The 15,522-nt window shown below is 43.0% G+C and overlaps 1 protein-coding gene across 1 annotated transcript in view; it reads left to right on the top strand.

The window, feature by feature from the left end:
* The window catches only part of LOC145403705 (glutamate receptor 1-like), a 1,124,056-nt gene that overhangs the window by 755,171 nt on the left and 353,363 nt on the right, over positions 1 to 15,522 (top strand). The window contains exon 7 of the mRNA XM_080275390.1: positions 4,251 to 4,442. Coding sequence (XP_080131516.1) covers positions 4,251 to 4,442 — 192 coding nt within the window. The remainder of the gene's footprint in view (positions 1 to 4,250; positions 4,443 to 15,522) is intronic.

Raw genomic sequence — 15,522 nt, 5'->3', positions numbered from 1 at the left:
CATCCATTCTACTACTATCTCTCCCCCATGCTTCAGCATTTCACCACACACTCCATCAATTCCTGGGGCTTTCCCCGATTTAACTTTCTTCATTGCTTCCACAACTTCTATCCTACTGATTTCTTCCTGTCTTCTCACCTCCCTTCTTCTCTCAGCCATTCCCCAGCCACTTATACTCGCATTACTTCCATCCTCTACGTTCAACAATTCCTTAAAGTGTTCTCTCCATCTGCTCACTTTTTCTCCCATCTCCACTAGTAATCTACCATTTTTATCTTTCACTCCCCTGCTAACTTCACTTCCACCCTGTCTTACTCTTTTCACTTCTCTCCAGAACATTTTCTTACAGTCCCTCCACTTTACATTCAAATTCCTTCCAAATTCCTCATCCACTCTCTTCTTACTCTCTCTTACTAATCTTTTCACCTCTCTCTTTCTTTCCACATATAACTCTCTCTTCCGCCTCTCGACTTCTTCCACGCCCCTATTTCTCATCCATTCATTGTATGCTTTCTTCTTTTGTGCCACAGCCTGTTTCACCTCTTCAGTCCACCACGCTGTTCCTTGCACCCCCCTCCGTCTTCTCTTCCTTCCACACACCACATCACATGCTGCACATATTTCTTCTGTAAATATCTTACACACACCTTCCACGTCTGTCTGGTGTACATATTTGTTATGATGAAGATGTACATATTGCAGTAAAAAAAAAATGTTATAGTGGAAAATATAGTGGAGTGGAGGAAGGGAGGAGGAAGTGCGGTTGGGCAAGCCTCGCAGACTTCTCTGTATATTTATGTGAACAATGGAAACAGAAAGTCTGTTTCATGATGAAATCAGTGTCTTATTTTTTATTGAAAGTTTTTTTTTTTTTTTGGTAGGTACATAATTATTCCTAGTGATGAGAAAGTACAAATCACAGGAAAAAATTTCAGTTATAGTGGAAAATATAGTGGGTTATGGATAGTATGTGGATAACTATTTTGTTTACAATCCTATTATCTAGGTTCTGTGCAGTAATAGTAGTAGTAGTAGCAGCAGTAGTAGTAGTTGCAGTAGTAGTATTTGTAGTGGTGTAGTAATACCCAAACTTCTAGCGGCACAGTGGTGCTAGAATCAAACGACAATGCAAACCAAATATACATTGCTGTGTGTGTGTGTGTGTGTGTGTGTATGGTGTAATGCGCTTGTGGAAACATGATGGAGCGGTGGTGAGGCGAGAAGGAGCATGGGGCTGTAGGTAGACTAAGCCAGCCTGCCTCAAGGCGGCTGCTATAGTAAGTGCACTCACAACCTATCTCGTGCCACACTTTTGAATAACCTACACGGAAATGGTGTTTGTGGTGGACTGCGGTCTTCTGCAAGTGCTATTAATGTGGAGAGCTAGTATAAGCCTTAGTTGTGCCATTGCACCTCAGCCATGCATACGGACACGGGAAAAAAACAACAACACATGTTTGATGTTTCCCCCCTTCCCCACTCACTCTCTCTGGCTGCACGCACTTCATGGACAATCTTAGGCAATCAGCTTGAAGTCGAAGGATTGGTGAGTATTATGACATTTAGGTATTTTTTATTATTCAAGTATTAGCTGAGATATTAAGGTTTTAAAAAAGGTGATTTTTTTTTCACTGAAATGCCCGGCTAGGAGAAGGGTCAGCAGCAATATAGTCCTGAAGCAATGCTCATGAAACAAACAACGGCAAACACATATAAAATGAGATTGAAATGGTGAACATTCTTAACGTTTATATTGCATGTTTTTACAGTAGACGACGCCATCAGAAGCCTTCTGCCGCCCATAAACCAAACAAAAAGCACCGGCCTCAGTAACTATACTATCCACAGTAGCAGTATCCTTTCAACCATAAATAGCACTATCATAAACAAACCGCCAGGCCCCGGTAAAATAACACTAAGAAATTTGAAGGAAACAAAAAACGAGTTATTGCTGCCACTCCCTGCCTGATTCAATAAATCATTAAATACTGGGAAAGTCCCCGGCAAACGGTAACTAGTAAAGTAACACCAACTTTCAAAAATGGAAAAAAGTCGCTTCCAGGAAACTACAGACTAATCAGCTTAACATCAGTTGTGTGCAAATTAATGGAAACAATCATAAGAGATAAAATAGTTAATTATCTAGAAAAAAAAAATATATATGATTAAAAACTAGCAGCATGAATTCAGAAATTGACGTTCATGTTTAACTAACTAACTGGACTTCTTCCATGATGTTTACAAATCATATGAAAACTCAGGAGCAGTAGGTAAAATTTACCTCGATTTTCAGAAAGCATCTGACAGCATCTTGTAAGCAAAATAAAAGCCCATGGAATAAAAGGAAATATGCATAAATGGTTACAAGAGTGGCTTTTAGACCGAAAACAGTGAGTTGTAATAAACGGAAATGAATCCAAATGGTGTAATATGATTAGTGGCATTCCCCAGGGCTCAGTACTTGGACTGATAATTTTTCTTATCTACATAGACTATATAGATGAGGGTTTAAATTGTAAAATATCCAAATTTGCTGATGATGCCAAAATAACCAGTAAAGTAACTTCAACGTTACATTGGCAGCAGTCACCAAATACAATGGCAAGCTGGGGAGGAAAATGGCAAATGAAATTTCAAAACAGAAAAATGCAAAGTACTTCACACTGGAAATAACAACAGCCATGCAAATTGCAAAATGAACAATATCCAGTTATCAAGTACAGACATTGAAAAGGAGCTTGGCGTGACAATATCAGATGACATAAAACTGAATAAATAAGCCGTGCACCAACGTGGTTAAAATTGCAAACAAGTGGGTGGGTTTTATTGGAAGAACTTTCGAGTTTAAGTCTGAAAAAGTCATGCTTGTCTTGAACAACTCACTGTTGCACCCTCATCTCGAGAATTGTGTGCAGTTCTGGTCTGTATACTACAGAATAGATGAAAAAAAATAAAGACAATAAAGCAAAGATTCACAAAAATTATTCTATGACTGAGAAACAAACCATATTAGGAATGACCTGAAGAACTTAAATTATTTAGCCTAACAAAATGCAGGTTAAGAGGTGACTTTATTGAAGTTTTCAAAATCATGAAGGGATATGACAACTTAGACATGAATAAATATTTTGAAATAGCCCAGTCAGGTCAAACCAGGCTGCAAAATTATGGGAAAATGTTTCCAGTACCATGAAGCAAAATCCTTCTTCAATAGGGTCATAAGTATCTGGAAGAAATTACCCTCAGGTACCGTGACCAGTACCTCAATTAAGATTTAAAAACAAAATTGACAAGTATTTGCATGTGAATCCTCAGCTGACTCTGTTTCTGTCTGAATAGTTTACTTTAACCAGCTAGCTACACGTAAGTTCATTCCCCTCCTGTCTATAAGACACCCCGTAAACTTAACGTACCCATATAGCGACACGTCACATCATTATATATTTATCAATTTACGTGTATTAAATGTAAATAAAGTAGTATATGCGCAGACTAGGATCCGCCCAGATAGCCCTGGTTACTACTCTTACTTTCGACCTGTGGTGGGCTGTTGATCGCTGAGAGTCCCTGTAATTTAAGCAACCACCATTGGGATTTTTTCAATGTACCAGGGATCAGCACTTCAGGAGGTAACTTGTGTATTTGGTCCACACTGGGAAAGTTCATCGTCTCAATGGGATGAACGGAACTAGAACCTGACTGATTGCTGCCTAGCTTTTAAGCGCCAGGCCAGGCTGCTGCTCCACCCCTGAACATCCACACTGTGCATCTTCCACACAGTGTCTACAGACGCCCCGTTAACTCTGTGTACCGTACGTAATGTCACGCCTTAATTATTTATTTATTTGCTTATCATTTTATTTTAATACATTCACTTTGAGGTTTTTGAAACTGGTAGCTTATAAATAAAGTATTATAGAATGTAACTTTTCCTCTTCAGTCTTTCCTATGAAATCTCCATGTCAGTTTTTCCATGCTGCATGGTGGTCCTTCTCACTTTTCCTGCCAGTTTTAACTGGAGGATTTGGAGGCAAGGGGAGCCGCCTTGCTTCACTAGCCTTATCCATCAGCATTTAGGATTAAATCTCAGTCATAGTCTACTCTGTAACAAGCACCCTGAAAAGGATCATAAGGTCTGTTGCTGTTTGCTTTCCTTTATCTTTTGTATTCCTTCTCCTCCTCCTCCTCTTCCTCTTTACTTTCAATTTCTTCTTCAGTAACAAGGCTAATATTCATCATCTTTCCCCCAGGCCCAGTCAGCACTGATCTATGACGCGGTAAGAGTGGTTGCTGAGGCGCTGACAAGACTGAAACGCAAGAAAGTAGACGCATTTGGTGAGTCTGCTGGCCTGGGTGAGCCTGGGATCATCAGCTGCGACAGTAATGACAGTGAACAGAGCGTGTGGGAGCACGGCGAGAAGATCACCAGGCAACTGAGGAAGGTTAGTGGAGAAATCCGGTGCCAGAGTAGAGATATAGTTGCTACTCTGAGTACATTATGGTGGCCGAGTGGAGAAATATATCTGTTGCTATAGCTACAGTATGTTAGTGTCAGAGTGGAGAAATAAGATGCTACTGTAGACATATCAATATGCCACAATGAAGTACTAAGTCATTACTGTGGATATATAATGTTGGCAATGTGGAGAAATAGGCTGCTGCTGTAGATATAATAGGGTATCAGAGTGAAGAAATAATTTGCTCTTGTATATATATTACGATGACACAGTTAGGGAATAATTTGCTATTGCTGTTACATTAGAGTGCCAAAGTGGAGGAATACGATGCTATTACAGACATACTGTATTAGTGTGTATTGGAAGAGAAATAGCTTCGTACTGCAATACATAAGTGTGCTAGAAAGAAGATATACTAGGCTGCCAGAGTGAAAAAGTAGATTGCTGCTGTAGATACGATGGCAGAATGAAGAATAAAATATAGTGTGCCACGAGAGTGCAGTTAGCGGGATGCAGTACTGAAACAGAGTTAGGATGACTGTGGGAAGAAACGGGATTACAAGGTAGAAAATCAGAGTGTCCTATTTAGTAAACTGGTGAGATGGATTTTCAGGATGTAGAATTATGGTGGACTGTATTGTAAGGCAAAGAACTGGAACGACAGAGTGAGAATAAGTGAACAAGGTTTAGAAGCAAGCTGGTAGTTTGGAGCTTATTAAAAATTATATTTTTTTGTGGAGTATCCATGGGTGTGTGAGCCTGGTATCATCAGCTGCGACAATAATGACACTGAACAGAGCGTCTGGGAGCATGGCGAGAAGATGATCACAGGACAAATGAGGAAGATAGGTCTAGTAGGAGGGCATTATGGTGCAGAATTAGGGTGTAAGGGTGGAATATTGAGTATCAGAGTGCATTAGAGCATCAGAGTGCACTGGAGCATCAGAGTGCACTAGCATGGTGTTACAGTAGGTCCCAGAATATGGATGTCAGTGCGCTGGCTTGGGATGTCATGGTGGAATATTAGAGTGTAACTTTTACACTTAATGTGTCAGTGTCGATTATTATGGTGTCAGAGTGAATCTCTAGGGTGTTAGAGTGGAAAGTTAAGGTATCATTGTAGACTATCAGGGTGTAAAGGTGGATCATTAAGGTATGATGTGAAATATTAGGATGTTAGTGCGGAGGGTGCCAGTGTGAAGTAATACGGTGTTAGAACGTTTGAAAATGGTCTCTACAGAACGTTTGTCCGTCAGGGTGGAAGATTAGGGTGTCAGAGGTAGAATACTAGGGTCCTCTGGTGGAGGATTAGGGTGTTAAGGTGCAGGAATAGGATGCTGAAAATTACTGTGTAGGGATGGGGGATAGGATGCCAGGGTGGACCATAGGTGAGGGTACTGGGAATGGGAAACATGAGATTACCAAGTGCTTTAGGTAGTTGTTATTGGTTAATCCCGGTCTTTCTGGTTGAATAGGCATGTCGACCACAGGTAAGCATCTGCTTCTGCTGGGTCATCTTACAGATACTGTACACCTTGCAGGTGATAGGTAGGAGCTCAACAGGGTTGGACCATGGTCATTCCTACAGCGAAGTGCAGGAAAATATGGGGAGTTTGGCTCCCAGATGAACGCAGCAGTTAGTTGATGCTATCCAGGGTGCACAGCACCACTACGTGTAAGCTCATCCTCAGTGGGTAAGGAGTCAGAGTGGCACTGTATTGATACCACTGTGCCAGAGTGAAGAATTAAGGACCTTGGGTTTAGAATTAAAGTGCAAGTGTTCAGATGTGGAATGAGACTATACAGATATCACATGTGAGAAAAAGAAGGTTTTAGGGTGGAGAATTGGGGTAGAAAAAGAGGGGCGGGGGATCTAGTAGAATTGAGAGAGATCACCAGGCACTTGAGGAAAGAGGTTCGAGGGAGTATAGTTATCTTGTAGAAACACTAGGGTGCTATACAGAGAAATAAATTCCCTAGGGTAGAGTTCCTGGGTGGCAACAGTGTGCAGTTAGTAAGGTGGAGTTCTAAGGATGAGACTTAGGGTGCCATTAGTGGAGAAACTATCAGTTTCGAATTGTATATCCGAAAATTATGCTTCAGGAGTGAAAAATAATGGCACCACTGTAAAACCTTTGAGAGCTAGAATGTAAGGATGTAGAATTTGGGTGTCAGGATGGTGAAGCAGGGGGTTAAGGTGCAGAATTAGAGTGCCATATGTTGATGACTCCACCTTTCATCCTTCTACCCACTTCTCACAGCTTCCATCCCAGCAATTACATCAGCAGCCTAGGGATGAGGCTGTAGCATGCCTAATTTCTGACTCGGATAAAAGTAATCTTGTTTTTAATGCACCAAACACTGATCCTTACATCTCTTGACCTGTCAAAGTCTTCCATTGAAATATCCTTTAATATTCAGAAATATACAACTGAATCCTTCATCTTCTCTTGATCTTCTTGGAGTTTCGTTTTCACAGTATCTGTCATGGAAAAGAATCTCTTGCAAAATCTGCTTCCAAGATATTACGTGTACTAGGCAGACACAGTACCTTCTACACCCCAGCACAGCTGTCAACTCTGTACATAGTTTTTTTTTCGTCCTAGTGAGTACAACTCTCATGTGTGGGGGTTTCCCCTCACATAGCTCTTCAAAAGAGTGTGGAGTCAATCGCTGTTCATATCACAAACTCCCCTCCTCTTACTGATTTCCTTCAATCTGTCTCTGTCTCTGTCTGTCTGTCTGTCTGTCTCTCTCTCTCTCTCTCTCTCTCTCTCTCTCTCTTTCTTACTTTGCCACACTGTTGCAACTTCACCTCTGTTGCTACTTCAATGGACACTGCTTTTAACCCACCACATCCCGTTAATGTATGGGTATGTTATAATGTTATTTCACACTGAGTCCCATCAAGGTACCCATATGTTTTTCAATTACGAGGTCCATCATTTCCACATTTTTCAAATTTCACGCATGATTTTTGGTTGCCATACATGGGAGACCTTCCTCTACCTGCCACGAGGTGGCGACACTGCCTTACCCCGCGTGACCCCCCCCCCCCGCACGCCATTGTCTTGGCAACTCACCTGTTAGCAGTGACTGGGTCAGTAAAGACATGTCGCACCACGGTACAAAATTCAAGGCAGGAGTGATTCCCCAGTCAATGAGGATGTGGAGGACAAAGATTACGTGGCACCAGAGGAAGAAACGAGCAGAAGTGATGAGGAGGTAACGTCGCCAAGGAAGGTGCAGTATGTTGATGTGTTTCAGTGAGTGAAACCACTTATATTGGCTGTATTATTGTTTGAAAACCAATGTATTCTTGTACTTTATATAAATTCGTACCAAGTGAACAATTATCTACCTTTTCTGAGTGGTTTGCAATAGTTACCACTACCATAGATAACGGGACAGCAGCAGTGTGGCTCCAAAGAACATAGTACCAGATGTTTAAAGGGTCACCTGTATAGCCCATTTCTAAGCTCAGGTGAGCACTTTTTCTGTGATTTGCCATTGTTTCTCAAAAAGCAGAGGTGGGAGCCAAAAAAATTTACAAAATCTGCTGGGACTAGGGGAGGTCAGTGGTGAAAAATCCAATGACCACACGCGCACTGCCCGCCACACACAAAGCAATCATCCCACGACATCATGCCCGAGTTTCTTTGTTATGATGTGTAAATGCAATTTATGGTGAATATTTTACAGAAGCATTGTAAAATGACAATTAAAAGCATCATCAGAATCTCAGAGGTTGGATCTGAAAAGATCCTCAGAATTGTCATCGGAACCTCAAAGGGTTAAGATACGTGGTGACAGGCACAACAAACCTCTTCCAACAGAAGTTATTTTATTGCTGTTAAATTCTGACCCATTTCTGCCATTTAGTGCCAATGCACAATTTAAGTCTAAGGTAATGATGCAATTGTTTTCATGTTATACCCTTTGAAAATCAGTGATCTTTCATTTGACCTTTCAGGTCGCTCAAGGTTAAAGGTCAAGCTGCCAAATGAAAGCCCATATTAGACTTACTACTGTATATCTTAGTAATGGTAAATATCTTTGCCTTCAATGACTTTCGAATTATAGCCCCTGAATATGCATGACCATGAGATTGACATTTGAAGGTCACTTATCGTCAAAGGTCAAGGTACCAATTAACCCACGGCGTTTCCTCACATGTGGGTACGTCAGAACTTTTTTTCTCGCTGAGACCCAACGACGTACCAGTACGTACTGGTAGGTCATTTGCACATTTTTCAAGTTTCGCCCGTGATTTTTGGTAGGCATACTTGAAAGGCCATCCTGTACCCACTTCCAGGTGGGGACACTCCCCGACCCCATGTGACCCCTGTGTGCCATTGTCTCGGTCACTCTCCTGTTAGCAGTGACCCATGGTGCACCGCGGTCCCTCCAACGACGAAATTCAAGCCACCCTAGATACCTTCACAGGCAACAGCGATTCCCCAGTTGATGACGATGTGGAGGACAAGGATTATGTGGCGCTGGAGAAGGAAACGAGCAGCAGTAATGAGGAGGTACCATCATCAAGGAAGGTGTGGTATGTCACATACCGCGGAGCTAGGGAAGGCTTGCCTGAACCCCAACCATGTGCGCGCACCTCTCTCCAACCCATGGACGAAGGGTCTGACGAGGATGAGGATGAGGATGAGGACAGAGCAGTATGTTGGGGTGTTCCCTCGTGGTTGGGGAGGGAAAGGATTTCGCCACTGGGAGCTGAAGGGGAGGCAAAAAGGAAGATAAGGTATGGAGCAATTGCTTTGTCTGGGAAAGGTGAGAATGATCGGGCGGGCACGAGTGAAAGGGAAAGTGGTGGTGGTGGTGGTGGGGAGCCAGCTCCCAGGCGAGCATGTGGTGTACCTGGGGAGTGAGCAGGTAGGGAGCAGCTGCTCTCCAGCACCTCTTTCACCCTGCAAACTTCCTGCACTTCCTCCCCACAGCCCCATGATGTGGAGAAAGGAAGGAAAGAAAAGGGAAAGGGGAAGGGAAAAGGGAGAGGGAAAAGGCGTGCAAGTGAGGAAGGGCACTCTCTCCACCTCCCCAACCTCCCTCACCACCCTCTCCTCCCCACCCCAACACAGGCGACAATGGGGACGAGGATGGAGATGGTGGTATGTCGTGGGACTGGGAAGATGGGAGTGATTCACAGAGGAGTGGCAGTCTGGCTGTACCGCACCTGGCCTCCATTCAGGCTCCACCAGGGTGGATTTCTTCCACCAATACTTTCGTAAGGAGTTTGTGGAGTGGATAGTGGACCAAACCCACACATTTTGCTAGCAACTAGCGCCATCAAAGTGAGCATGAAGGTACAACCAGCAGGCAGTCCCAGCAATATGACTACCCAGTCACAACAGGTGAGATGTTCATGTTGTTTGTCCTGGTTCTCTTGATGGGTATTGCAAGGAAATGATAAATTCCAGCATATTGGTCTACAGACCCTATGATAAACCTACCTTTCTTTGGAAGGGTCATGGGTCAGAATAGATTTCTGCAAATTCTGAGCCGCCTCCACTTTTATGATGCCAATGACCCTGCTAATGCTAATAACACTGATAGAATGAGTAGAATAAGGATGGTTTTTGATCCACTCATCCTTCTATCCTTACAGAGACTGGTCATAGACAAGAGTCTTGTGTTGTGGAGAGGCAATATTTCTTTTCTCCAGTACATACCCAGTGAGAGACACCGTTTTGGGTTCAAGATCTTCGTTATGTATGACTGTAAGACTGGTTATGTGCAAGACATAGTCTTGTACACTGGCGCACAGACAGACATAACAGAAAATAGGAGTATTGGACTCTCAGGGGCCGTGGTGAAGACCATGATAGAGGAGTATCTTCATTGTGGTCACGTCTTGTACCTTGACAACTGGTACACTAGCCCCCTTCTCGCTCAGTACCTCCACCTTCATGACACCAGAGTCTGTGGCACAGTGAAGAAAAACCATCGGTATGTGGTCAAGGTTGGGAGGAAACTCGACAAGAATGAGTTTTTTTTTTTTTTTTTTGAACACTAATAACATCCTAACCACCGTATAGAACCACAACAGGGAAGTTTTCCTCCTGTCGACAGTACAGTGCCCCCTGATACACTGCATCAACTCCGTGGATTACTGCAGTGAGAGTAGGCTCCACGCCTGCAAACCTCGGTCAGTCATTGACTACAGTGTCAACATGAGGCAGGTTGACCAGTCTGACTCCATGATTTCCAGTGTGGAGTGTACCAGGACCACGTTGAAGTGGTACAAGAAGCTTTATTTTCCACCTGCTAGACATCATGGTCCTCAACACCCATTACCGCCATGCCTTGGCTATGCGTGCCTCAGAGACTCTCAAGGGGTTTGTGAGGGAGCTGTCCCATGAACTAATCTCCAAATATGCAGAGGAAGGCCACACCACCGCCCCGCCCTGCCACTGCCAGCCAGATTCCCCTACTCCTCACGGGACGCCACTTTCCCAGCATCATCCCTCCTCAACTGAACTGTCCTAGACCTGAGCGCCGCCGTCACGTATGCAGTCACTCAAAAGCAAGACCAACCACTCAGAGAAAAACACAAGGTACGAGTGTGTTGAATGCAATGTAGCCCTGTTTTGGGGAATACTGCACCTTAGTACATTATTTTCTGCTACTGTGTGTGCTTGTGATATATGATGCTCACTAGAATAGTAAGGCCTGTAAAAATATGTGATAACTCTTATATAAGCTGTAAACTGGTATAATATTTGTGGAAAAGTATTATGTAAGTTGAAAAAAAGAATGTAAGTTGAAACAACAGTCACAGTGAGTCATTGGTGCAAGAAGTAAGCAACTTTTATGTGTTCAGTGAGTGAAACAATGCTTATATAAGTGTGTAAAAACCAATATATTCTTGTGCTACATATAAAGTCGTACAAAATTAACAAATATTTACCTATTCTGAGTGGTTTGGAGTAGTAACCCTTACTATAGAAAACGTGAGAGCAGCAGTGCGGTTCCAGAGAATGCAGTACCAGGTGTGGGGAGGGTCACCTGTACAGTGCACTTCTAAGCTCAGGTTAGCACTTTTGGGGGTATTTTCCAATGTTTCTTATTAGCAGAGGTTTTAGCCACACACACACACACACACACACACACACACACACAAAACATAATCTGCTGGGATGCAGCAAGTTAAAAACCCATATGGGATTTTCTACATGTTGGTGATAGTAAATATCTCTCTATCTTCAACCAGTTTCGAGTTATTGACCCCTGAATATCCGTGACCTTGAATTTGACCTTTCAAGGTCAAAGGTTTTGGTGCCAAATGAAAGCCCATATTTTGCGTTCCTGTATGTTCCTAATAGTAAATATCTCTATCTTCAACCGTTTCCAAGTCATAGACTTCTGAAAATCCATGACCTTGATTTTGGCCTTTCAATTTCATTTCTGAAAATCCATGACCTTGATTTTGGCCTTTCAATTTCAGTTGATTACCCTCCAAAACTAATCACTTTCTTTGAAGACCTGTGCCCATTTATCCCGAATGTTTCCTGTGATTTCATTCAGCCGTTTTTCCATAATGTTGCTAACAAACAAACTCGACCGAAGACGATAACTCCGTCTGGGCGAGGTAATGAATATTTGAGAGGACAAATGATCTATAAATATACTTAGCCAGTTCTGAGACATGTTTATCATAAAAACTATTAGAATACTTTATAAATAAGACCTCTGTTCCTCACTTCATCCAGAAAACACCTCAGTGTCTCTACCACTGCTCGTGCCATTCACGCTTAATTCCCCTGCTTAGGGATATTATGTCTGCACAAGGTTCCATTGGATTAATTACATTTCTGTCTAAGATATAGTGCCACGATGAAAATCTTATGCATTTACCAATTCATTTATTTCCTAGGTGAGGGCACCCATCATCCACCAAGTATAGTGATAACCTGTTTTGGGGGTAGCTCTACAATGAGTGGCAAGCCAAACGTCTTCCTGTAAACCACGAAAGCATTTACAATGCTGGGTGGTAACCTTATAACCAACCTAACACGTGTTCCCTTCGTGACAACAAGTGGGTTGGTGGAGGGTTAGTGCCCCTCCTGGAAAACAGCTAACTAAAAATACGAAGAAGCCTCGGACCAGGACTAACCAAACGTTGATGACTTAAGACCAAACAATGGACTTGGTATGGATATCTATGTGGAATGTAAAAGGTGCAAATGATGAGGTGAAAGAATGAGAGATTGTTCTGGTGCTTGAGGGTGCAAAAGTGGATGTATGTGGATTAACGGAAACTAAATGGAGAGGTGAGAGCGTGAGAGTATGGGAGTATGGACGAGGTATATGTGCAGGAGTAGGTGAGAATGAGAGGCCAAAAGAAGGAGTGTGTATTGTTGTGAGTAACAGATGGAAGGAGAATTTACGAGAGTATGGATCAGTTGGCTCTAGGATTGTGTGGGTACGAGTGAAAGTTGGACTACAAATGTGGGCGATTGTGTGCGTGTATGCGCCAACGCATGATAATGCAAGCAGAGTGAGAGAAGAGTTCTGGACAAAAATGTGGAAATGTGCTTGGAAAAGTTTGAATGGAATGAGAAAGTGTTTTTGATTGGAGATATGAATGGAAAAGTAGGGAATGTCATGGTGGATGGGGTAGTTGGTGAGTGGGGTGAGCCTGCAGAGATGGATGAGAATGGCAGTGCTTAGTGGACATTTGTGCCGGGAGGGGATTGGTAATAGCTAATACCCTCTTCAGGCACAAAATGATCCATAGGTATACATGGCGAGTGATGAGAAGGGTAGATGGTGAACTAAATGAACGGGAGGCGATGATTGATCATGTGTGTGTGGATGAAAGGATGAGAAGGTGTGTAATGGATGCAAGAGTATTTAGAGGTAGGGGGAGTGGACTTTCGGACCGAGTCCAAACAAAATGGAGAAATAGGAAAAGGGAAGGATAGGACGTAGTTCTTACAAGGACGGTAGAAAAGTTACAACAGGATGAAAAAAAGGGGGAAGTGGAGGAGTGATTGGACAGATATTGACTGAAGCAGATGGGGGACATGGAATCTGTGCAGCATGTGAGGTGGTGTGTGGGGTGAAGAGAAGACAAAAAGGGGATGCAGGGAACAGCATGGTGGACTGAAGAGATAAGAGAGGCTGTGGCACAAAAGAAGAAAGCATATAGTGAGTGGATGAGAAGCAGGGATGTGGAAGATGTTGACAGATGGAAGAGAGAGTTATATGTAGAGAGGTGAAAAGATTAGTAAGAGAGAGTAAGAAGAGTGGATGACGAATTTGAAGGAATTTCAGTGTAAAGTGGAGGGAATGTAAGAAAATGTTCTGGAAAGAGGTAAAGAGAGTTAAATAGGGTGCTAAGGAAGTTAGTTGGAGATTGAAAGATAAAAATGGTAGAATATTTGTGGAGAAGGGAGAAGAAGTGTGCAGATGGAGAGAACACTCTAAGGAACTGTTGAACATAGAGAATGAAAGTAATGCAAGTATAAGTGGATGGGGAATGGCTGGGAGAAGGAGGGATGTGAGAAGAGAGGAAGAAATCAGTAGGATGGAAGTTGTGGAAGCAATGAAGAAAGTCAAAATGGGGAAAGCCCCAGGAATTGATGCAATGTGTGGTGAAATGCTGAAGCATGGGGGAGAGATATAATAGAATGGATGTGGAAGATGTGCAGATTGGCCTGGGAGAAAGGTAGCATCCCAGAGGATTGGAAGTCATGTATTATTATTCCCCTGTACAATGGGAAAGGGGGGAAAAGAAGTGTGTGGTAATCATAGGGACATTTGCCTTCTTAGTGTAAAAGGAAAAGTATATGGTAGGATACTTATTGACAAAGTTAGGGAAATAAGAGAGGAATTAGTTGGAGAAGAACAGGGAGGTTTTAGGAAGGGGAGAGGTCGTGTAGATCAGATATTCATTATTAGAGCTTTAGTGGAAAAGTTTCTAGAGATGGGAAAGAAGTTGTATGCAGCCTTCATGGATTTGAAGAAAGCATATGACAGGGTGGGTAGACAAGGATTGTGGAAAGTATTAAGAATATATGGAGTAAATGGGAAGTTGTTGAAGGCCATGAAGAGTATGTATGAGGGTGCTTAGGCTGCAGTGCGTGTGGATAGTGAACTGAGTAAATTTTTCTATGTGAAGGTTGGATTGAAACAAGGATGTGTAATGTCTCCAAGGTTGTTCAATCTGTAAATGGATGGGATTATAAAAGAGATACAATGTAGGGCAGTGGATGTTTGAGTGGCCGTGGTGAGAGAGGGCAGTGTTTGGAAACTCCCTGTGCTGTTGCTTGCAGATGACACTATGTTGTTAAGTGAAGACGAAGGGGAGTTGCAAGGCTTGGCGGATGAGTTTGGAAGAGTGTGTAAGAAACGGAATCTGAAGGTGAATGTAGGGAGGAGTAATGTAATGGTCTTGGAGGGAAGTGAAGTCAGTGAATGTACAGTGAGATTGGATGGGGAGGAAATGGAGAATGTGAGTGCATTTAAGTACTTAGGTAGTGTGATGAGTTAGGATGGAAGCTTAGAGGGGGAAGTGCTTGAAAGGGTGTAGCAGGGAAGAAAGGTTGCTGGTTCCTTGAAAGCAGTGATAAGAAACAGGGAAGTGAGCATGGAAGTGAAAAAGCTACTGCATGACAGTATCGTAACATATGGAAGTGAAGCTTGGACCTTGCTGGGGAGACAGGAGTCAAGAGTGAGAGCTGTGGAAATGAGTTGAGAGGAGCATGTGAAGTCACGTGGAGAGACAGATTGACAAATGAGGAAGTGAAGGAGTGTTGTGGTGTGGATGTGGACGTGATAGAAAGCGTTAGGAGAAACACATTAAGGTGGTTTGGCCATGTGGAGTGGATGGAGAGTGAGAGACTGACAAGGAGAGTGGATGTGAGGTGGAGGGGGGAAGAGGCCAAGGAAGAGGTGGAGGCATGGAGTGGAGAGGTATATGAGAGAGGGGAGTGTGAGCTGGGAGCACTGCGCTGAAATGGCGGGGGACAGCGGCATGGAGGCGATTTGTTTGTGGCCACCCCTTACGGGATTAAGGCATCTGGCAATAGACAGAGAGATAGAT

Source organism: Coenobita brevimanus, chromosome 61 (assembly GCF_032717465.1).
Source record: "Coenobita brevimanus isolate Jiangsu-jjx chromosome 61, ASM3271746v2, whole genome shotgun sequence".
Taxonomy (NCBI): Eukaryota; Metazoa; Arthropoda; class Malacostraca; order Decapoda; family Coenobitidae; genus Coenobita; species Coenobita brevimanus.
This window is presented reverse-complemented; position numbering and strand designations above follow the sequence as displayed.